General features: G+C 39.3%; 2 protein-coding genes across 4 annotated transcripts in view; one reads left to right on the forward strand and one right to left on the reverse strand.

Annotated features, from left to right (window-relative positions):
- The first annotated feature begins 2,460 nt into the window (after positions 1 to 2,460).
- ash2l (ash2 like, histone lysine methyltransferase complex subunit) lies at positions 2,461 to 21,446 on the forward strand. 3 transcript variants are annotated; one of them, XM_088355407.1, is made up of 17 exons: positions 2,461 to 2,496; positions 5,895 to 5,961; positions 6,032 to 6,177; positions 6,391 to 6,479; positions 6,563 to 6,657; positions 7,977 to 8,072; positions 8,152 to 8,247; positions 9,342 to 9,417; positions 9,522 to 9,539; positions 12,153 to 12,258; positions 12,385 to 12,602; positions 13,466 to 13,633; positions 13,751 to 13,944; positions 14,010 to 14,102; positions 18,570 to 18,668; positions 20,814 to 20,873; positions 20,935 to 21,446. In XM_088355407.1, the coding sequence occupies exons 2-17, from the start codon at positions 5,926 to 5,928 to the stop codon at positions 21,040 to 21,042; spliced, it is 1,698 nt and encodes a 565-aa protein (XP_088211533.1). In that variant the 5' UTR covers positions 2,461 to 2,496; positions 5,895 to 5,925; the 3' UTR covers positions 21,043 to 21,446. The 3 variants fall into 3 exon arrangements, with proteins under 3 accessions (XP_088211533.1, XP_088211531.1, XP_088211532.1); XM_088355405.1 differs by lacking the exon at positions 2,461 to 2,496 and adding an exon at positions 4,546 to 4,723; XM_088355406.1 differs by lacking the exons at positions 2,461 to 2,496; positions 9,522 to 9,539 and adding an exon at positions 4,547 to 4,723.
- Positions 18,722 to 22,657, reverse strand: part of grk5 (G protein-coupled receptor kinase 5) — a 30,986-nt gene continuing 27,050 nt past the window's right edge. The window contains exon 16 of the mRNA XM_088355404.1: positions 18,722 to 22,011. Within this exon, the coding sequence (XP_088211530.1) occupies positions 21,886 to 22,011 (126 nt within the window). The 3' untranslated portion in view covers positions 18,722 to 21,885. The remainder of the gene's footprint in view (positions 22,012 to 22,657) is intronic.

Below are 22,657 nucleotides of genomic sequence, written 5' to 3' on the forward strand. Positions count from 1 at the left end.
TGGCTGCTTCCTCTTTTTTAAACCCCCGCTTTCCTGACAACACTTGTCGGATTATTTGTAAAACCTACGCTACACGCTAGGCAAACTTTTGTGACTCCTGACTCTATCCTGCCCCGTTTCCTGCCTGATACCTTTTGCTGACCTCTATTCTGTACTCGTTTATGTTTTTGCTCCTCCGCCCCGGCCATCGATCTGTTTGTTCTCACTGTCAACGACCACCTTCGCTCGACACGGAAGTGCCATGTCAGCGTTCCTGCTATCTGCCACCCGTGACCGACGATCATCGGATCGTGGATGAAAGTCCTGTTCTCCTTCTTAATAAAAACTGAGTAAACTAACGCTATTGGGTCCCGTCTCTATTCCTAGTCTGTGACAGTCACTCAATAATAAACGTCAAATTTGAAAGAAAATTCAAATGAATAACAAGAAGGTTCATTAAGTTAGCAAAGAAAACAATTGTAATGTTCTCCAATTCAGGAAATCCCAAAAGTAAAGAAAAGTTTAGCAGTTACCAGTCATGAGTTTCGGAATAGTCCAAATTCTACCGCTACATTGATTTAGAGCTCTATGATGATTTAGATCCTCATTGGATTCCTGGTCTGGGTAGCTCATCACTGTGATATCAAATAGTTCAAGGAATCGAGGAACTTTCCCGGAGTGGGTTTGGCTTTCTCATTTGAGGTTTAAGTGGATTTTAGGCAAGAACTTGGGTTTTTAATTAGGCTTTAGGCAATTAGCAATTACATTTCTTGTTTTAAGCCAATATTATCATTTCAAGCCTATGTCAGGACTTTAAATAAGGTTTGAAAATCCAGTCTGTATGAATAAGGTTGGGTTTGAAGTTGGGGTTTCAGATCAGAATTGGGGTTTCAAGTTTCACTGCAAGTTAATGGTTTTAAACAAGTGGTCAATAGCTAAGACTGGACCTTTTAAAGGTTTATGATAATAAACAAGTCTGCACTCTGGGTTAGGTTTTGAAATTAGGGGCTAGGGTTTTAAGGCATGGTAATGCTTCCTAAGGGCCCGGTCACACAGACATTTGCGGCTGAATGACGGCCAGAAATTTCTGCCCTAGAAGCGGACGCAATTGGACGTATTGAGCTCGAGTTCGGGAATTGACGAGCGGGTAGCAACGTGATTTACTTTTGCCCTGATTAATTCTTCAGAGCGCGGGTACAATTACTTTAACGAGCGTAGAGAGGCTCGAACGCGACCAGAATTATCCAGTCGTGAAGCAGATGCCGCTTGGACGTTATTTGAAATTTTGAGCCCGCAATATACACGAGATAGAGCAGTGCTTTACTCGCGGTCGCAAATTTTCACGTGGTTGGGCGCGTTCAAAACTTTTGAGCAGCTCAAAAGTTTGAGCACGTGTTTAAAACGCGTGCCGCACACGTGGTCAACACGAGTTAATGACGCAGAAATGACGTGCTATGGTCGCGGCCAGGGCGCAGTTACACTTGGGTAGGACGGGGAATTTCAGCGGGTAATCGTGGGTGGAGCATGGTAATAGCATGTTCTGTGCCTGTATCGCGGTGTTATTACGTGAAATTAGCGTGTTACGCGTGTGACAGTCAAACGCCTTTCTCTGCGTATAAACAGCGCAAATGCCGAGCGTGCTCGTGACGTCAAAGGGGTGAACATCCCCGTCAGCGTAGTTTCTCTTCATTTCGAATAAATTATTTGGTGCATCTGTTATGGTTGAAGTAAGGCTGTGAAGCTAGGACCTTAACTTTGCTTTTTGGCTGAGATTAAGAATCCCAGCTATTATGCCTTTATACACATTTGGATTCTGATAGATATTAAGTAATGAGGTAAACCTCACTAAACCCTTCAGCCCCACCCCCTCTCCATCCTCATAACAACTTGGTCTTAATCCATTTTAATATCTTGACATTTCTTAACTCGATAGTAAAATAAGAATGATGCTGTAGCTTGCAAACATTTTCCTCACGAGACTGCGATTTGTACCATCATGTTCTTCTACAGCCCGGTTCCAAAATTAGCGTTCCCCCGCTACTTCAACCATGTTTACATTATCCTATCTCACAATGAAGTAAGGAATGCAATGACGAATATACAATCAATACCTCTTCATTATTCATTTGTTGGAAATGTAGTACAGATTAAACCGTTCCGTCATTGTTATTATTGTGAACGTAAATTGACGGTAGATCCCCACCCCCCTCGCGTGAACGCGCATTCTCCTGCGCTCCCAACGAATGCGAACGTATTCTATATAAAACACTTATTAAAACTATAAAGCGAGCTAATTATAATAATTGGGAGTTCCTAGTCTATATAACGCGTTTATTTAAACCAAAAATTGCGATCTTATTTTACAAAATGCGTTTGTTAACATGGAAGGAAAAGTCACGTGAGGGTGTAGGGCGGTTTGGTTGGTTGTTGTTGGTCTAAACACGGAAAGGACCCGCAAATGACGCGATGAGAGGAAGGGGAACAGTCGCCGGCGTCTTTTTTCCGGCCACACCACAGGTCAAAAACGGGTTGGCCATTTTTGCGCATTTTCCATTGCGGGTAAACACGGGCGAAAAAAAATCCCAAAATTTTAGCCGTCATTCAGCCGCAAATGTCTGTGTGACCGGGCCCTTATTAGGGGTTTCAAGGAAGGGTTAGAGTTTATGAGGGTGGGTCTTTCACCATATTTGTCTTTGTTGAGGTCTTGCTACAGAAGTTTTAGCTTCTTTTTGCTCAATATAAGAACATGAAAGCCCATTTTTTTAAATTCTAAACTTGTGTGACTCATTCGATTGCATGTCTCTCCCCCCTGTATTTTAAAAAAAGTTCCAACAACTCATTGCGTTTTTTGCGACCGTTCAGCGTATTTGTCAATTTTCAACTTCATCTGGTTCTCGTTGCTGACTTTATCTCACGCGGAAGAAAAAAAGGCTCCCTTACTCTCTGGGTCCCTTGCTTTCTACTTCACTCGTTTATTCCTACTCACACTCGTGCAGATTATAATTACGTTTCAGGTGGACAAGAACATTTGTGTGGGAAAAAAAAAGAAACATGTTGACTTGTTTTTCTATTGCTACAAGTCATTTTTTTCCCCGCAACATTGCCATCAGCTTGTACTAGAAGTAGAATTGTCTTTATTGTCATTGATAACAACAGTGTTTACATTGAGGTTGGACATGGCACTCCAGGATTTACATGTAGTAAAGACTCAAATAAGAGAAAACAATTGTTGGGTTTCTATGGCCAGCCCTAATAAAGAATTTCTTATTGCCTACCCTACTACTATAGAGTAGCAGCTTGGGTTTGGATAAAGCGAAAAAATATTTGTATGTTGAATTGTGTTTTTAGTGTGGCAGTTTACTAGAACAACAGGCCCAGCTTGTCAATGATCCATTCGGGCTTTTCTTCTGCACCACAAGTAGGTGTTGTGTGAATAGGTGTAAAAATTCCAATTTTATGGAACACAATTCTGCAATAGAAAGAGAAAACACAATGGGGATTCTAGGGTCTAATGGGGCCCCAAACATAAATTTATTATTCTTATATTGCTATTGTCTTACCACTATCTTGCTTTCTTCTCTCCTTTTTCTTTTTTTTTTTTTTTCCCGGAAGGATAGTTTCTCTTCGTAACGAAGCTCTCAAAACGAAATTTTCAATTCTTCACTTAAAAAGTGCTAGAAATTTGACCATTATAGAGCTAAGGAGGTAAAGCGCTCGTTTTGGGATCAAGAGGTCACAAGTTAGATTCCCGGCTCCTCTCTGTTATATGGCGAAGTGTCCTTGGGCAAGACACTGAATCTGAAAGGTGCATGTTGACCAATTGGGGCACGTTTAGAAGGGAGCTTTTAAATAATCTCTTCTCCCATCTCATCTCATTAGCCATACCGCTTATCCTCAGTAGGGTCGCGGGGGGCTGGAGCCCATCCCAGCAATCATCGGGCAGTGGGCAGGGGACACCCTGAACTGGTTGCCAGCCAATCGCAGGGCACACAGGGACAGACAACTCATTCGCTCATTCACACCTAGGGACAATTTGGACCGGCCAATTCACCTGAAATGCATGTCTTTGGAATGTGGGAGGAAACCGGAGTGCCCGGAGGAAACCCACGCAAGCACGAGGAGAACATACAAACTCCGCACAGAAAGTCTGGAGCTGGATATGAACCCGCGACAGGTTTCCATGACATGAACTGTGCCGCACAAGCGCTAACCACTGCGCCGCCGTGCTGCCTCTTAAATAATATCAAATAATAATAAATGTTTTATATAATGCGACGTGGTGTAATCTGCTGCTGGGTGTGTCAGTTATGTTTAACGTGCATCAGCGCTGTGTAAAAAATAGCGGTTAATAATAGTTGAAAAAAGAGTCAACATTAACCAATCAAATGATAGTGATATAAAAACATTACCCTGGGGGAAAAGGACAAATAGTCAACAACCATCACCATGAACGCAGAGACACTGCTCTAAAAGAAGCGTAAACATTGGAACAAACTTGAGCGCTCATGTTGAGTTTACCGAACGTAAGAGCGCACCCCCCCACATTGGCCAACAGATAACGACGTTGTGTAAGGGACAGAGCCTTAACTCAAAAGAGGCAGTAGTTCTCCGCGCCTGGGGTGTCGCTGTGAATCCAAGGGCCACTGATTGGGTCTCGCGATATTTCCACCCCAACAAATTCAAACATGGCGTCAGAAAAAGATGCAGGCAGCATCGTCGCAACGGAATCAGATGCAGCCAGGAGGTACGCTTAATTCATTTCATTTACAGTTAATGTTGCGAACATATTTTACGTTATAGCTCTGAAGCATCTAGACACAGTCTAGCTTTTAAACTGCTTCGTTTCTAGCGAGTAGATGTAGTACTAGTAATAGTAGTGCAAAAAGGAGCCTGGATAAAAACTGGTGGTGGATTTTTGAGGAAAATACACGCTTACACCGACAGGGTTCATACCTGTGCTTGAAATCCTTAAAAATGCTTGAGTAAAGCCCTTGTAAATGCTAGAAATTGTTTTCTTTTTTCGCAACAAGTCTGCTTAAATATGACTGCAACACGGCTTTCTAGTGGCTTTGCTTTGTCATTGCATTTCTTACCTCGTGATTAACGGCAGCTGGCATTAGTTTTTAAGGCATTGTCTTGTGAGGCGTCATCGCCCATTACGGGTCATCCTCAAGAGGACAGGTGACGCTACAACTAAACAGGGCCGTATGAAATGTGTATTAGTGCATTGATTATCAATTATGGACATTTTTGGTAATGTGTGCTACAGCAACTGAAAATGTAAGCTACATATTGCTGTCATTTTACCAGACACCTATATGGAAAGAGATTCGTCTCAGAAATATTTACACACGTTTTGTTCAGATCCACAAATGTGTTTGCAATTTACTCAAGATCTCAAGATCATATGTCTTGATGAATGAACAAGCAAAATTAAATATCACATATGTAAATCACAGCTATATTTGTGGCTCTGTTTCAAATGGTTGATATTTTTCACACTCGGATTTCTATTTTTAATAGTACTGGAAAAAATGTAAAACTGTCTTAAATGTCCTTTAAAATAGCTTGAATACGTCTATGAAATGGTGTACAAACCCTGTAAATAGCTTACTATTTAGTGTTAGTTTGTTCATAAATCTTACTCAAACTTGACAAAATATAACCCTGCATATCCAGCCATCATGCAAAATTACTCTATTGGAAAGATGTCGCACAGAAATACAAATCTGACATGATCCAGTCATTACCTGTAGTCCAAGTAATAATTACAATTACCGTATTTAGGAAATACATGGACCTTTCTTATTTTGCAGCATGGAAATTGTAGTTCTTTCATTGTAAACTAGTATTGAAATATTATCTTGATTGGGAATTTTTAAAAATCCAATTTAATCAAAGTGTAACTCTTGCAGTGAGGCAGCATTCAGTAAACTTCCTGTCAGCATGGACATGGAGACTTCCAGTGGAAAAGAGGGTCTGGTAAGTATCTAATAATGACATTAATTATGTTGTTTTTTTCGTGATGGTTAATGGGCCTGTGGGGTCACAGGAGGCAGCAGGTGACATTTCAAAAGCGGCCGAAACACTGACCGTTTCCGGGGACGAGGAAAGTGGTCGGGCGCTGGGCGAGGTGGAGCTGCAGTGTGCTTTGTGCACCAAGTGGTTTACGGCAGACACCTTTTCCATTAACACCGTGTGAGTAAATGAAGACGTCAGCGAAATTCCACTGAGGTTCTGCTCCATTTCCCTGCAAACTTAGTTATTTGTGTTTAGGAATGGATCAAATAGTGTTGTTAATGTCAAATTTTGAGCATAAATACTGTTGAAAATCAAACATACCTATCAAAACTACTCTGAAAAAAACTAAATGATCAGAACCAAAGTCAAATCGCAATCTCATTTCTACAGGACTTGTCTGCCCTTCATGACCAACTACGTGTTCCACTGCAATGTCTGCCATCACAGTGGAAACACTTACTTCCTCAGGAAACAAGCCAGTATGTCTTCTTGTGCCCGTCGAGTCCTGCTAAATGCTCACTCAGTTTGATTTTTTTGATTTTTTATTTTTTTTTATCGCAAGACCTGAAGGAAATGTGTCTGACGGCCCTGGCCAACCTGACATGGAGGTCTAGGAGCCAAGATGAGCATCCCAAGACTATGTTCTCCAAAGACAAGGTGACTAATGCAAATTGCCGATAAAAAAAAAAAAAAATCCAGATGAGGAAAAAAATAGGATGACACAATTGGCAAAACAATGCTTTTTCTGCAGTTATTATGCATTATTAACTCCTTCAATGCCATCAGTTTACTCAGATTGGGAGAGCTGGTGACAGCCATTTTAACTCCTTTCCAAAGGTCAACAGAAAGTTTTGTTCTGGAGCTATATAGACGTAGGACATTACAAACAAAAGCTTGAAATTCATCTTTCATTAGAAAAACAAGTTTGCTTCTAGCTTCTACCACTGTATAGTAAACAACAGTTGAACTTTGCTAATTTTCTTGAAAATACTCGTTTTCAAGAAAACTTCTGTGAAAAACATCTTTTTGTAAAACGAGCATTTCAAGCAGAACTTTCACTTGGATGCTTATTTATTTATTTATTTTTTGCATTTGTGAAACTACCACTATCTAAACAAATATTTCCATAAACACAAGGGCACTTTGCTTGAAAAATACATATTATTGCAAGAACACTGAACTGATGCATGAAGCTGTCAGTCTCAATCAACTAACACAGCAGTCAATATGAACTAAATTGGCATTAACACTTGGGCACAAGTGTGACTTAAATATTTTCAAAACCAAACACTATATACTGTTCGGATAAATTTAAAATTCAGAAGCCCGATTTGATTTTTTTTTTTTTTTAACGTAGTAGTAGCAATACTTGGTCTCCTTTTTATAATTTTGTCATGTGCGCAAGGGAGGGAGGAGCTTAAAATCAAGCGACTGATCATGCAACTCGTCATAAAAATATCAAATCGGACTTCTGAGTTTTAGACAGTGCAGTACATTGAGTTTTGTTTGACACTATTTATAACTTGTGCATTTAGGTTAATGCCAATTTAATTAATATTGGCTGCTGCGCTAGTTGATTGAGACTGACAGTTGTGGACTCTTTTAATCAGGGCACAATTTGTTACTTTTCTGTACTAGACATTTCGGATTTGGCTGTTTAAGCCTAAGGCTTAAAATCAGGTGTGGCTTGTTCAAAAAGTTTCTTACTTAAATATGCACAATCGGCTTTTGATCAGGAGCGATCTTTTGCTTGGGAAATGCATGGTGAACCATGGTGCCTACTTCTGTGTGAGAATAGTCTGCACCTAATTAACTTTTTAAATAAGACCATCAATCACGTTGCACCAAGGGTATGAAAATTGTAACCAAGTGAAAGCTCTTACAATCACAGATTCTGTGTACTTGAAATTGCTTGGTTGGTACTGCTAGGCTTAGCCTTTGTGTCTTCATAGTTAATATTTCCATCCCCGTTGCAGGACATTATCCCTTTCATAGACAAGTACTGGGAGTGCATGACGACGCGCCAGCGACCAGGCAAACTGACGTGGCCCAATAACATCGTGAAGACTATGGTAACGCCTCACCAGACGGTTGTAGTAGTCCGTCCATGGCAATGGCAAGTCCTCACGTTGCTTAATTAAATTTTGCTAGAGCAAAGAGCGTGACGTTTTCCTGGTTAAGGAACACCCCGACCCTGGCAGCAAAGACTCTGAAGACGATTACCCCAAATTTGGACTGCTGGACCAGGTATTCATTTTGGGCAGGTTGCTTTGGATTTTTCAGTTAGATTGACAAGGTCACTATGTTGTTTGCATTTGAGAATTCACTCATGCCAATTAATTACAGAGCGGCCCGGACTTTCATTTTTAACCTGTGAGACAAATAAAATTCACACTCAAATTACTTTTCATTATTGGTATATATATATATATATATATATATATATATATACACATTTGGCAAATTGCATAAAAACACATTTTATAAGGTTTGTAGATCTGTTCTTTGGACTTTGTCCTCAATTTAAATAACATCAGTGTTGCAGACTTGTGCAAAAAAACACAAAAAAGTTAGAGTGCAAAAATACATAGACGTCAAATAAAACTCATCTGAGATTTTAGGTTGTTTTAACTGAGCCTGGCCATGACTGGGCCTGAGAAATTATTCTTTTTTTTAATTCCTCATTAAAAATGTGATTTTGAAAATCAGCTAAATTGAGAGTACCAGTTTGATTTTAATTTGAATTACTCAAATCTGGTGACGATAGTCAAACCAGAGTACGTAACTAGTTATTAGTAACAAGCCATTGGTGTTTTATGTTTATTTCATTTTACTGTTGACTTTCTGCAGGGTTACAAAATTCTATGTTTCTCCCGTAGTTTTCTATCCCAATTACTATATACACATTTTCTGTGAAAAATACAAAAATCGAAAGAAAAAGCAATGCTCAATTTTTTGTAGTGACAATGTTGATTATTTATGGTGGATTTGTGCCATCTGCTGGACTCTTGGCAATAACTGCAGGTCAGGTGTGCGGTTTCTTTTTGTCTGAAAAACACTTTCGACTTTAAATCGCAATCTTAAATGCTACAGCAACAAAAAAATCAAATTATGAAAATTCTATATACACTCTGAAATGATTCTCAATGTTTTGGGGCTTTGTTCCTTTTAAAACTTGTTACACAATTATCTATTTATGCCTAGAATTGTTTTGAAAGGGACCCTTGATTCAGTTACTGCTTGGTGGGGATAATCTATGATTAAGACGTCTGGACTAGTCCCTCCCGCTCTACAGATATGAGATGAAATCAGGCTGACATCTGATTTTTGTTGTTGAACAGGACCTGGGAACCATTGGCCCCTCATATGACTCCCAGAAGCAGTCGGCTGTTCCGCCCACCGCCGGAGGACTCAATGGTCAGTAAGAATTCCTGAGTTGAAGACTCCTTAGACTTTACTTAGACCTCACAGATTGGAGGTGAGAAGAGACAGTTGACCGTGGTTAACGTTGTGTTTTCCAGGTGGATCGTCTTATTCAGGTGAACACTTGCTTATATGGGTGTAGACAAGTGCACTGTCGTTATTGTTGTGTGGTTGTTGTTGTGTTACTTGACTTTAGTTTTGGGCTTCAGTTAGAATTAAAGCCAACTAAGGATGGGCGTTACAAAACAATTTATTATGAAAGGCACGGTACAATTTTTACGAGGGATTGACGAGTATTTAGATAGTAATCCAAGGCAGTTCTTTCCAACCGGTGTGCTGTGAGACGTTGTCAGAAGTGCCGATTGAAAGTGTCCATTATTATTCAATACAATTCCTTCCTTGTCTTTCTGAAAAGAAGTTAAAAAATAAAACATTCCACTTGCAGACAGTAATGCAAATTTTGCTTTATTTTTCTGCTCATTTACTAAGAAAAAGTAAAGTCTAGTGAAACCATTGTGACAAAAGACAAATAACGGGGATAAAATGTTGACTTTGGGGGAAAATATTATGCACTTGTGGTAGTGATGTTGATTATAGTTAGAAAGCTGAGAAATATAGTAAAATAAGGAAAATAATGACCGTATTTTCTGCACTATGATGCGCACCCAAATAAAAGTTAATTCAAAAATGTATCTTATAATCAGATGTGCCTTATACAATTATGGTAAACAAATTCCCAAATGCATAATTACAACTAAATGATTCTACATAAAACCATTTATGAATTATTTCATTGTAGTTGTTGAACCAGATTTACCAGTATTAATATTCTGTGAATCTTTTTTTTAAACATTTTTTTTATGCAACTAATAGTTTTAAAATTATGATCCTTTGCGTCTTATATATGAAAAATCTTCCAGAGGTATATTTTTGAAGGTGCGTCTTATGATCAGATGCGCCTTATATCCCGAAAAATACGGTCACATTCTTAGTATTGCTCAGTCTTTTCATTTATTCCAATTTAATACAAGAATAACTTATAAAATTTTGCCGAGTTGTAAAAATGATACAAAATGAGTATTTTGAACATTATTTGAAGTATTAATCATGTCAGTATAATGTGTTTTTAACAAATTAAAAAAATCATAAGGAAACAGGAACATTTTTTTACTCAACAAGTGTGATTTATGAAATTTACACATTGAAAAATATTCACAGTGGATGAAGAGGCATACGACATGCTCCAGTCATCCCTTACTCATGTTTTACTTTAGAAAACCATTGAGGATTTTTAAATGCCAAATCAGATTTTTATCAAACACAATGCCAATGTCCATCCTTAGTGTAAACACCCTCTATGGTTTTACTAAATTTTACTAAAGTGTTTGTCTGCTCAAGCTTTGCTCAAGTAGTGTTCTTAATTGTGGCTCGCTGCAGCTCATGGCATTCCTCGAACCCAAGATACCCCCCCCCCCCCCTGTTTTCCCACAAAAGTTGACCCAGGGGCTGAGCTGGTTTTGCACATGTTGCTTCCTGTTTGCTGCCATCCAACGCTACCAGCCTCTTTGTGTTCCTCGTTGTCACAGCTGCATTCAGCAATTAGGAGTAGTTGACGTTCAAATGAATGAGCTCAAAAGGCTTGTACCGTTTGGAAGATACCCCAGGCTGACTACTTATGCCTGCCTTGTTCCTGTTTACACAGTGCCCTTTACACCTTGCTCTACCTTTGTATGTCTATGTCTCTGTATTTTGGGCTTGTTGATTGAAATATATATTCTATAAATATTGTTTCAGATTCGTACAACGAGCATCGAGAAAATATGGGTCAGAAAAAAGTGCATTCACATAATAAATCATATTTGCACCTTATTTTCATGATTTGCTTTCAAAATATATATTTTTACAACTAAATTGGTCTAAATCAAGGATGTCAAACTCTGGCTCTGGGGCGGGATTCAGACTTTCTGTTGTCAGAAGGGCGGGATCAGTAAAATAATGTAATTTCCAAAAATGTAGCTGTTTTTTTTTCAGTATTATGCATTCTCATCCAGCCTACATTAGTAACCTACCCTACATATTATAATCACAGATGAAAAGTAATATTTTGTAAACACAACCCATTCAAATACCAGTCAACACTACCACTTAAGGTATTAGACTACCAGTTTTGGCCCCTTAAAAATGCCTAGATTTTTATTTTTCAAATTTAAACAACAACAAAAAAACTGACTCAAGACTAGTGTTTTAGTCACGGCAGCTTTATTTTGTTGCGAAACGAAGTCCTCTTGGGTGAAAAGTTTGCCACTTCCGAATTTTAACAAGCATATATTTTGGTTTAATATTGTGTAAATCAATGCAGTTTTACACCTGAACCAACTCACCATGCCATACATTACTGCTCTCTGGCAGTCAAAGAGAGCATTTGTTTCGCCTCTATTTTAAAAATGATAACTTTTGATAGAAAATAACTAGACTCGCTTCTTATTTTGACATACTCAGAAATGTATGGCCCGATTGATTAAATCATCCAACAGACCGTATGTATTCCGCCAGCCTTATGTTTGACATGTCTGGTCTAAATTTGCCACATTGTCTCTTAAAGGAAAAAGAAAGATAAATGTAATTGAATCTTCCAACCCTATAGTGAAGGAATTTTCTGACTAAGACCCTTTTTGGGAATTTGTTTTTGCAACCTCTTGCGGGGATTGTGACTTGTGCTTTTGTCAAAGGTCCTCTGGCTCCGGTAGCGGGCAAAGGAAGAGGAGCCAAGCGTAAACAGCAGCAACAACAACAGCAAGAGGGCGCCACTACTGGTGCTGCCAAAAGGACACGCAGGTATGTCAGAGCTGTAGTGCTATTATTCAAAGCATTTAAAAAGGCACTGTTTATTCTAGCATGGGTTTTGTGGTTCAATTTTACTCATCATTGAACCGAACTTAACTTTTCGTGCTATCCCTGCAGTGACCCACTGTTCTCAGCCCAGCGTCTGCCCCCTCACGGCTACCCTTTAGAACACCCCTTCAACAAAGACGGCTACCGCTACATCCTGGCCGAGCCAGATCCACACGCCCCCGATCCAGAGAAGCTGGAGCTGGACTGCTGGGCCGGCAAGCCCATCCCTGGTGACCTGTACCGGGCCTGTCTGTATGAGCGCGTTCTGCTGGCTCTCCACGATCGAGGTACATACGCATAATTAAATTAAAGTAAATCTTTCTTTTTAAGTACAGAATAAACTTTCATGTTTTGGAATACTCGGTTATAACGCACACATTTTAAAAATAAACTGTCAAGAATGTCCCAAAAGGTTTTTGAGATCATGCAAGAAGGCAGCAAAGCAATAGTTGTTCAGCTCATTTACATTTTTTTTATTTGGCATGGTGTCAAAGCACTGCTGCAATCTAAATGCCTTACAAAATGACATTACGGGCTGTTATAAAGGAACAACCATTTCATTTATTTGTTTCATTGGAGTTTGATTAATCTTACATATCGTGCAGACAATTATTTTCCTTTGGTTTTAACTCTTAGACTCCAAGACATTTTCCAAAAAGATAATTTACCAGCGCCAGACAATCTTTTTAGCATTTTGACTGAGATATCATGGCCAATAAAAATTTGTATGTGTGTTATAAAGACTTAACAAATTTAAGAGTGGACTCTCATCTTTCACCAGAATACAAATTAAATATCCAAACATTTTAAAGTTAAATAAGAAATAAACACAGAATAAATCTGACCATTTAATATTTTTCTAATTTTATATTTCCATGAAGACAATTTAGGCACTGCCTCCCCTGATTGCACTAAGGTACCTGATCAATATAATAATAAAAGTCTTTATTTTCACAACAGTGATGACCAAGGTATTTCTTGGCCTTTTCCAATCATAATGCCTATTTTAAAGCACGTGGCCAATGATAGCATGCGACGCTCTGTTACCGTCAATGGCACTCAAATTGTTGAAAATTTAGGTTTCCAAAAGAATGAATATATTTTATCGTCTGTGAGGATCCAAGTTAACTTGTGTCCTCCTTTCACTTAGCGCCCCAATTGAAGATTTCAGACGACCGTCTGACAGTGACAGGCGAAAAGGGATACTCAATGGTGCGGGCCTCCCATGGCGTTCGTAAGGGATCCTGGTACTTCGAGGTAGCCGTCGACGACATGCCGCCTGACACGGCCGCCCGTCTCGGCTGGTCCCAGCCCCTGGGTAAGTTTGTCAGTCAGCGAAAGACTAACCTGTCTGTAATTCTATGGGTATATTTTTCAATTGTGTCTGTCTGCATATTTTGAGTTTGCCTCTCCTGGCTTGTTTGCGATTTTGTAGGTAATCTGCAGGCACCCCTGGGCTATGACAAGTTCAGTTACTCGTGGCGCAGCAAGAAAGGCACCCGTTTTCACCAGTCTGTTGGCAAGCACTACTCAAATGGATATGGCCAAGGAGACACTCTGGGATTCCTCATCGAGCTTCCTGACAGCACCGAGACTGCTCGTGCGCTACCTGACACCTACAAAGACAAGGTGACGTCCCACGGTAATGCAAAGTAACCTTGTCTTCAATCTGGCCTAGATCTTATTCTTTGCAGGCACTCATCAAGTTTAAGAGCTACTTATACTTTGAGGAGAAAGACTACGTGGACAAAGCAGAGAAAGGCCTAAAGACTGTGAGCCCAAGCAAGGTCAGAGAAAACAATATCAAACTGATAATAAGATGGAAGACTGGTTCTCAGATAAACAAATTCTAGTGGATGAGTGTTTACTAAACAGTGCCTCATCTTTACGTAAGCTTTTGATGGCTTTCCTGTCAAGTCATGTTTATTTGTATAGCCCTTAATCACAAGGAGTCTCAAAGGGCTGCACAGACCACAGATGATAGTAAACCACAGACTATATTTACACCATCCCCTGATCTAAAACCTACATAAGGGCAAAAAAACCTCAACATGAGGAAAATATAACTTTTAGAAGGGACCGCACATGAGGTAATCCCCCTTCCAGGATGACCCGGCTGCCATGGATTTTGCAATAACAATTAATACACAGATATTGTCAACATGAAATATAGGTCATTCATAAGCTATGGAATAGAAGTGTGGTTTAGGCCTAGATTTAAACAGTTTCACTGAGGTTAGAAATCGAATCTCAGGGGTCAGAGCATTCCACAACACTGGGGGCCAAATGGAGAACGCTCTCTAACCTGCGGTTCTATTCTTGGCTCTTGGGATCACAAGTGGACCAGCGTTTTCAGAGCCAGAACATAGGGGGAAACTAAATCTGAAAGATGTAGGGGAGCAAGCCCACGCATGATTTTGTATAATACCAACACAACCTTAAAATCACATCTTAATCCAACAGGGAGCCAATGCAGGTTAGCCAAAATCGGGGTAATGTGATCAAACTTTCTTGTCTTAGTTAAAAGCCTCGCTGAAGCATGTTGTATCAGTTGAATTGAGCTTGATTTTGGAGAGTAGTACATTAGAGCAATCAAGACAGGAGGTAACAAACGCATGAATTATAATCTCCGTTTCGGACTGGGACAGCATAGAGCGAGTTTTAGCAATGTTGTGAAGATGGAAAAAAGCTGTTCTAGTAGAATTCTTAACGTGTGTTTGGAAGGACAGATTGGTGTCAAATGTGACACCTAAATATTTGATTGAGTCACTCTTGGTGATATTACATTTGTCAATGTTCAGAGCAGTTTTTGAGAACAAGTCACGGCATTGAGATTGACCTATATTTAACATTTCGGTCTTTTCAGAGTTGAGGCGCAAGTTGAGTGACATCCATTCTTTTATCTCATTGAGGCAGGCCTCCAAATTTCCGTGAGTCGTCTAAATGTAGTTTCTCAGTGATGGGACTGTGCAACTTGCTAAAGGGAAACGGAATATGCGTACTGCGTTTGTTAATTTGTATAAATTAATTTTTCTTTGTATTTCAAGAATTTATATTTTTCTCAACGCTTTAAAAAAATGTATTCACTCAGATATTTTCCAAAATTGATATAGTAGATCTGTCTTTGTCATAGAATACCATCATATTTTTGTTCACAATTATCAGATTATAGTTGAAACAGGCCAAACTCACGATCCTTAATTTTGGGGGAATTGGATTCTCAAATTGATGTTACAGTTGATAAATTAATCAAGTCATCATGGAATAAAGTTCATCTAAATGTGTCCAAAGTTAGTCAAAATGTACTTTTTTAAATGAAGAATATCTTCACTTAGGTTAAAAGATATTTTTAGTTTTTTTATTCTGTTATTCTGTTATTCCTTATTTTTTGTAGTGACATAAGCAAAGAACACTGCCCGCGTCCCTGCGTCCTAGACGCATCATTTTTGCTGGGGACGCATTGGGTCAAAACAACGTGCGTCCCCGGTACGCAACGTTTTTTTTTTTTCCAACAAAGATTTACCGCACTCCAAACCTTTCGTCAGGCAGATCCGCCATTATTGTTTTGGTCTCGCGCCGATCTCGGCAAACGAGATCTCGTTGCTTCGAGATGACGTCATTGTTGTGGCGGTTGTCGAGTGAAAGAGAAGTATGCCTCCGAAAAAACAGTTGGTATTAGGTGATAATCAACAAAAAATGGTAATTTCTTCAGTGTCGGTAATAAGTCGAAACATACCACAGAAAATGGTAACAACGGCAATAATTCCGGCACGAAAAAACGGCGGAGAAATTCTTCAGAAGACCGCAAAGGCAAGGAAAACACGTGTTTTGAAGCGAACGATTCGACGAAAGAAGATAAACAAAAGAATACTAGCAAGAAAAGGACTTTTCTGCCAAAATGGACTAAATTACAGGACTGTCTCAGAAAATTAGAATATTGTGATAAAGTTCTTTATTTTCTGTAATGCAATTAAAAAAACAAAAATGTCATACATTCTGGATTCATTACACATCAACTGAACTATTTCAAGCCTTTTATTATTTGAATATTGCTGATTTTGGCTTACAGCTGAAAAAAACTCAAAAATCCTATCTTAAAATATTAGAATACTTCCTCAGACCAAGTAAAAAAATAATTTTATAACAGCAAAACTAAATCAAACATTTGAAAATGTCCATTGATGCACTCAGTACTTGGTTGGGAATCCTTTTGCTACGGATTACTGCATCAATCCGGCGTGGCATGGAGGCAATCAGCCTGTGGCATTGCTGAGGTGTTATTGATGCCCAGGATGCTTCGATAGCGGCCTTCAGCTCATTTGCATTTGTAGGTCTGGTGTCTTTCATCTTCTTCTTAACTATACCCCACAAATTCTCGATGGGGTTCAGGTCAGGGGAATTAGCAGGCCAATCAAGGACAGTGATGCCATGGTCAGTGCACCAGTTACTGGTGGTTTTGGCACTGTGGGCAGGTGCCAGATCATGCTGGAAAATGAAATCCTCATCTCCATAGAGCTTTTCAGCAGATAGAAGCATGTAGTGCTCTAAAATCTCTTGGTACACAGTTGCATTTACTCTGGACTTGATGAAACCCAGTGGACCAACACCAGCAGCTGACATGGCTCCCCAAACCATTGCTGACTGTGGGAACTTCACACTGGATTTCAAGCAACTTGGATTTTGCTCCTCTCCAGCCTTTCTCCAGACTCTGGCGCCTTGACTTCCAAATGAAATGCAAAACTTGCTTTCGTCTGAAAAGAGGACTTTGGACCACTCTGCAACTGTCCAGTGCTTCTTTTCCATAGCCCAAGTCAGACGCTTCTTCCGTTGTCTTGAGTTCAGAAGTGGCTTGACCATGGGAATACGGCTATTGTAGCCCATTTCCCGGACACGTCTGTGAACTGTGGCTTTTGATACCTGGACTTCAGCTTCAGCCCACTGTCTTTGAAGCTCCCCCAAATTCTGGAAGCGGCTCTTCTTCACAATTTTGTTAAGGCTGCGGTCATCTCTCTTGGTTGTGCAGCGTTTCCGGCCACATTTTTCCCTTCCAACAGACTTTTTGTGGATATGCTTTGAAACTGCACTCTGTGAACAGCCTGCTCTTTGAGAAATTTCTTTTTGTGTCTTACCCTCCAATGGAGGGTATCAATGATGGTCCTCTGGACAGCAGTCAGATCAGCAGTCTTCCCCATACTTGTGATTTAGTTTACTGAACCAAGCTGAGTGTTTTTAAGGCTCAGGAAACCCTCGCATGGTGTTTCGAGTTAATTAGATGATTCAGGTGATTAGTTGAATAGCCTACTTGTATACTTTTTCATGATATTCTAATATTTTGAGATAGGATTTTTGAGTTTTCTTAAGCTGTAAGCCAAATTCAGCAATATTAAAATAATAAAAGGCTTGAAATAGTTCAGTTGATGTGTAATGAATCCAGAATGTATGACATTTTTGTTTTTTTAATTGCATTACAGAAAATAAAGAACTTTATCACAATATTCTAATTTTCTGAGACAGTCCTGTATATTCCTGGTTACGCTATGAGGAGGATATAAATGATTGGACCTTGAGAAGGCATTACAACTATGGCGGGACAGCAAACCACGAAGAACATATGAACTGAACAATTTGAAGTAATAACTGCTTTGTATTACCAATTAACTGTGATGATTAAAACTGCAAGAATATATTAATATTTCAGCAATATTATTTTGTATAGTGTACAATATTGTGAACTGAAAAATCTGAAGTGATAACTGCTTTGTATTACCAATTATCTGTGATGATTAAAAGTAAATGAATATATAGATTTATATTATATATTTGTCGCCGATTTACAATTTCAACCGCGATAACACTACAGTAAATTTTGGGGACCCATAGATCTCTGTTGGGACCCATAAATTTTTGAGCATGCGAGTCCCTAGGACCCATCACTTTTCAGAGGTAAAATGAACACTGCATAAGTGCAATGAAATGTGTCTTCAGTGCTGCCAGGGTGAGTCACGAACTGTTAACAGAAGCAGCTGAACTTTGGTTTGGAGATCAGCACTAGCGCTTTAGCAAGCATTTTGTCTTGTCGCAGAGGGATGAGGCTTGAGCGCATTAGTTTTAATGTTGTCCACGTCTTTGCTGTGACATTTGCATACTAATTACCTGAGTTACGATAATCAGAAAGCAGTCTTTATACAGTATTTTCAGTAAGTGAATGGTGCAGCCCGGCTAATAATCAAGGCTTTTGATGTGCCCGCTGGCAGATGGTCTTTTACAAGAACGGCATCAGCCAAGGAGTGGCATTTGAGAACCTGTTCGAAGGAATCTACTTCCCTGCCATCTCCCTCTACAAGAGCTGCACCGTGAGTCCCAACCTCTCTGATGTTGCTGCCATATTAACAATACAAAGCCAAACAACATTTTCAAAGTGAATTTAATTTCATGTAACAATCAACATACATGTCATTGGATTTGCCATCATTTTAGCAAGCATCAAAATCTTTCCTTTTGGAGAAATACGCAGTTTTGAAGTCAAAATGGGTGACTTACATGAATCGTGTAGATCCGAGGACAAAATGTCTTGGGAGGGGAGTTTTTTTTGTAACATTTCGCAGATGGTGAATAATGCATTTGAGGTGGTACGTTCGGTGTAATTCATGCGGGTGGGAGTAGTTTGATGTTGGGGCTTGCAACTGTTACATTGAAAGCGAGGATCGCTGCACTTGAAAATATAGCAAAGTCTAAATCAAACCTGTGTTTCTAGCCAATCAGGGGTTAAGCTGCGGCCCTTACGCAATGGTACATAGATTAAAAAGTAAACAAACCCGAAGGATGCTGATAACTATGACTGATCATTGCTTTTTATAGACTCCCTACATCGAGAACTACAATGCTAACACACTTCATTGGTTTATTTTGTTTTTAATAATTCACAATTTGTATTAGGTTTTTAACAGTATACCATAAAGAAAGAAAATAGAAATACCACCCCTAACAAACCAAAAAACCGACAAGCAAAAGAGAAAGAAACCGTACACTTTAAGAGGAGTGTGGTGTTATGCACTAGGATGCGTTACAGATTGTGGTTGTAGATAAAAAGTTCCTTAAGTCAACCCATCGCTCATTAGTCACATTCAACCTGTCCCTCATCATTTTCCAAATATTTATGTCGATTATAGTAATCAGCATCTTTCGAGTTTACTTTATTGATTTGGTGAATTTGTATTTTTTAATTCTTGGCACACAGATTGACATGACAACGTTACAATAGTGACTAGAGTGTGTTGTAGTGAGTTGCATGAAAGTGGAATAAAGAAATTCAGGCAAACTGATTAAACATCCACATTCCAAAAACATGCATTTCAGGTGAATTGGCCTGTCCAAATTGTCCCTAGGTGTGAATGAGCGAATGAGTTGTCTGTCCCTGTGTGCCCTGCGATTGGCTGGCAACCAGTTCAGGGTGTCCCCTGCCCACTGCCCGGAGATGGCTGGGATGGGCTCCAGCCCCTCCGCGACCCTAATGAGGATAAGCGGTACGGCTAATGAGATGAGATGATTAAACATCGTTTGAACTAGTCTTATACCTGCCAACTTATAAATGTTCCCCATATTTTGTTATTTTTTTTAATAAGACCAATCGCATATTGTCCATTTCTGCTCTAATTTCAATTGTCTGGGTAACTGGTTGCACACTCTCATCGTAGATTGCTAATGAAGATAAAGTCTGCAAAATCTTGCACTGCTACATGTAATAAGCAACACTAAATTTACTGCAAGTGGGGAAAACAAGTAATTTTTCATTGATTCTCCATAAAGAACAACCTTATTTTTTTACATGGGGAAATAATGATTTAGAATTTGATCTCTTTCTCTCTCTCCATATATATATATATATATATATATATATATAAATGACGCTTGTCAAAGACAATTGATATCATATCTGCAAGTTATTGCGTCCCTTTTTAGAATTTCAAACAGCAATATTTTACATATTCATCAAAGCTCTGATGGTCATTTGACAATCATTCTTTATCAGCATTCCAATAAAACACATGGGCTGACTGCAATACATTTACTTGCAATTCTACAGTCAAAAGTGGCTAATGATAATTCAAGAAAGTCCATAGAAATGCTACAAGATCCATTCAACTTTTACACGATGAATATTAGGGGTGCCAGATGTATCTCTGGGGATAATTATAGCCTAGTAGTTAGCCTTGTCAGTAGCAGGCTAGCTGTAGAGAATAAATCACCACAGTAACTAAGCCAAGCTATTTTTAACCTGCTTTCATGCAACCGACTTGAGGCTATATTAGGCCAAACGAACAAACATATCCAGGCTTAATCTTGGTTTCGTGCAATAACCACAAAGTGAATGTGTTTGTGATGATTTCTGCAGATCACAGAAGCATTGTGTGGAATCAACATGGTTCAATATTTTGTTGGGATGTACAGTTACCGGAACATATTTCCTCCACACACGACTTGTTTTCATGCCGTTTCAGGTGTCGGTCAACTTTGGGCCACACTTCAAACACGCTCCCAAAGACGTCACCTTTCAGCCGGTAAGAGCCTGGTCTTATCAAAGCTGTCACGCATTGTCACCATTCATTGTCGACCCCACAGATGAGTGACATGGGCTGGGGTGCAGTTATTGAGCACACGCTAGCAGACACCTTGTACCACGTGGAGACTGAAGTGGACGGACGCCGCAGTCCCCCGTGGGAGGGATGAGACACTCGCACGTGTCCATGGAAACAGGCAGCTTCTTTTCTTTAGACTTTACACTTGCTAGAAGACAAAAAGTCGCTAAGTGATGTGGGTTTCCTGAGTAGCGGTGGAGCAATGTGATCACTTATTTCCACTTCTAAACAATACTTTTTGACAACTTAACATTTTATGGTTCCCATTACACATTTATGGCAAACCTTTGTTAAGAGTGACACTGTTTACTTGCATTACTGAATTTAATTCCACTTTTAAGAATAATGTATTTCTTTCATTCTTTAACTTTGATTTATACCCTATTTACAAGTGGCACACTCTTAACTGTGTGTTTTGTTTCACATATGAACCCTAAATGTTTACCCAGCTTGATTTTTTTTTTAATGGACATAAATAAAAATGATGTTCCACAAGTTTTTAGTATATCTAGAAACATGCTTTGCGATGTAGCAAAAATGACATTCATTATTTTAACAAAATGAAATTGATCAAATATATACAATGATGTGAGGGACGAAGTCACTGATCAGCCTAAAATTAAATTTCTGTAAAATGCTGACATCCTCACTTTGAAATGACATCATCTGCTTCAGGGTCATTTTATGAGATGATTGAAATGATATCAAAATGATTCAGGATCATATTGTGGTGTATATAAATGTGTTTAACTTTAAATGCAAGCATCTGTAAAGAATAATAGAATCATTTTTTTTATGGAAGTTCTCGGTCCTTGACCTTGGGCAACAACCAGTGTTCACATTTACCCCAGAAAATGGTAACTTAAGGACGTTAAAGTTGAGCTGCGCTGATAGACCCATGAATTCTAATCGGCGTAACCGGATATCAGTGTTTTTAGTTAGGGGCAGATAGAATTCCTGACTGAATGTAGTTGTTGGGTATGGGACTCCTTCGACCGGGTAGGGGACTCCTTCGACCGGGTAGGGGACTCCTTCGACAATCCTCTGTTGAATCTGGATGCTGTTGGGCAAGAGAAAACAACTTAGCCTGATAGCACCAGCTTCCATTGCCAAATAAGCGCGGGCGTATCGATTACTGATTGTCTGATAATAACGTTGAGGAATGGATGCTCTGGTCAATGTACTAGGAGTGATAAGTGTGCAAAAAAGTTTGCATTTGTGATTCGCTACATTTTCTTCAAGGCCACTGAATGCAAACATTTCGACCTTCTATGCTGAAAGATACAGTTCTTCATGTCTGTGTTGCAATCTATTCTCATCTTGGTTGCCCTGGCATTGTTATCTAGAAATATAGGAGTCACATTTTACTCAACGCAGCGGTTTTCTTTTGGCGGAGTATTAAATATGTGCTTGTTCTCTTTATCACTATCTTGAAACGGTCATACAATACGAAAACACGTAGTGTAAATAACTCTGAGCAGAACAGAAAACGACGCAGCTGAAAAGGGTGCCAAGTGTGGCGGCACAGCGCCGTTGGCCTTCTGCAGCTAACAGCTTTGACGACAAATAAATGTAAGTGACTTTAAGGCATTTTCCACACTATAAAAGGAGCACATGATTGTTTTTCAAACAAAAGTCGCACAAGATTATAAAGTGCATGAAGTTGAGACTACAGTAATAGCTTCCATATGTACAGGTACATTTTT

Source organism: Urocampus carinirostris, chromosome 16 (genome assembly GCF_059441175.1).
Source record: "Urocampus carinirostris isolate Australia breed hairy pipefish chromosome 16, RoL_Ucar_1.0, whole genome shotgun sequence".
In the NCBI taxonomy this organism is placed as follows: domain Eukaryota; kingdom Metazoa; phylum Chordata; class Actinopteri; order Syngnathiformes; family Syngnathidae; genus Urocampus; species Urocampus carinirostris.

Bases quoted from the DNA above. Each gene is read 5' to 3' on its own strand.
- ash2l (XM_088355405.1), top strand. From the start codon at position 4,665: ATGGCGTCAGAAAAAGATGCAGGCAGCATCGTCGCAACGGAATCAGAT. The intron at 6,480-6,562 runs GTATGTCTTCTT...TTTTATCGCAAG, and splicing joins CTTCCTCAGGAAACAAGCCA to ACCTGAAGGAAATGTGTCTG. The intron at 14,103-18,569 runs GTCAGAGAAAAC...GCCCGCTGGCAG, and splicing joins AGACTGTGAGCCCAAGCAAG to ATGGTCTTTTACAAGAACGG.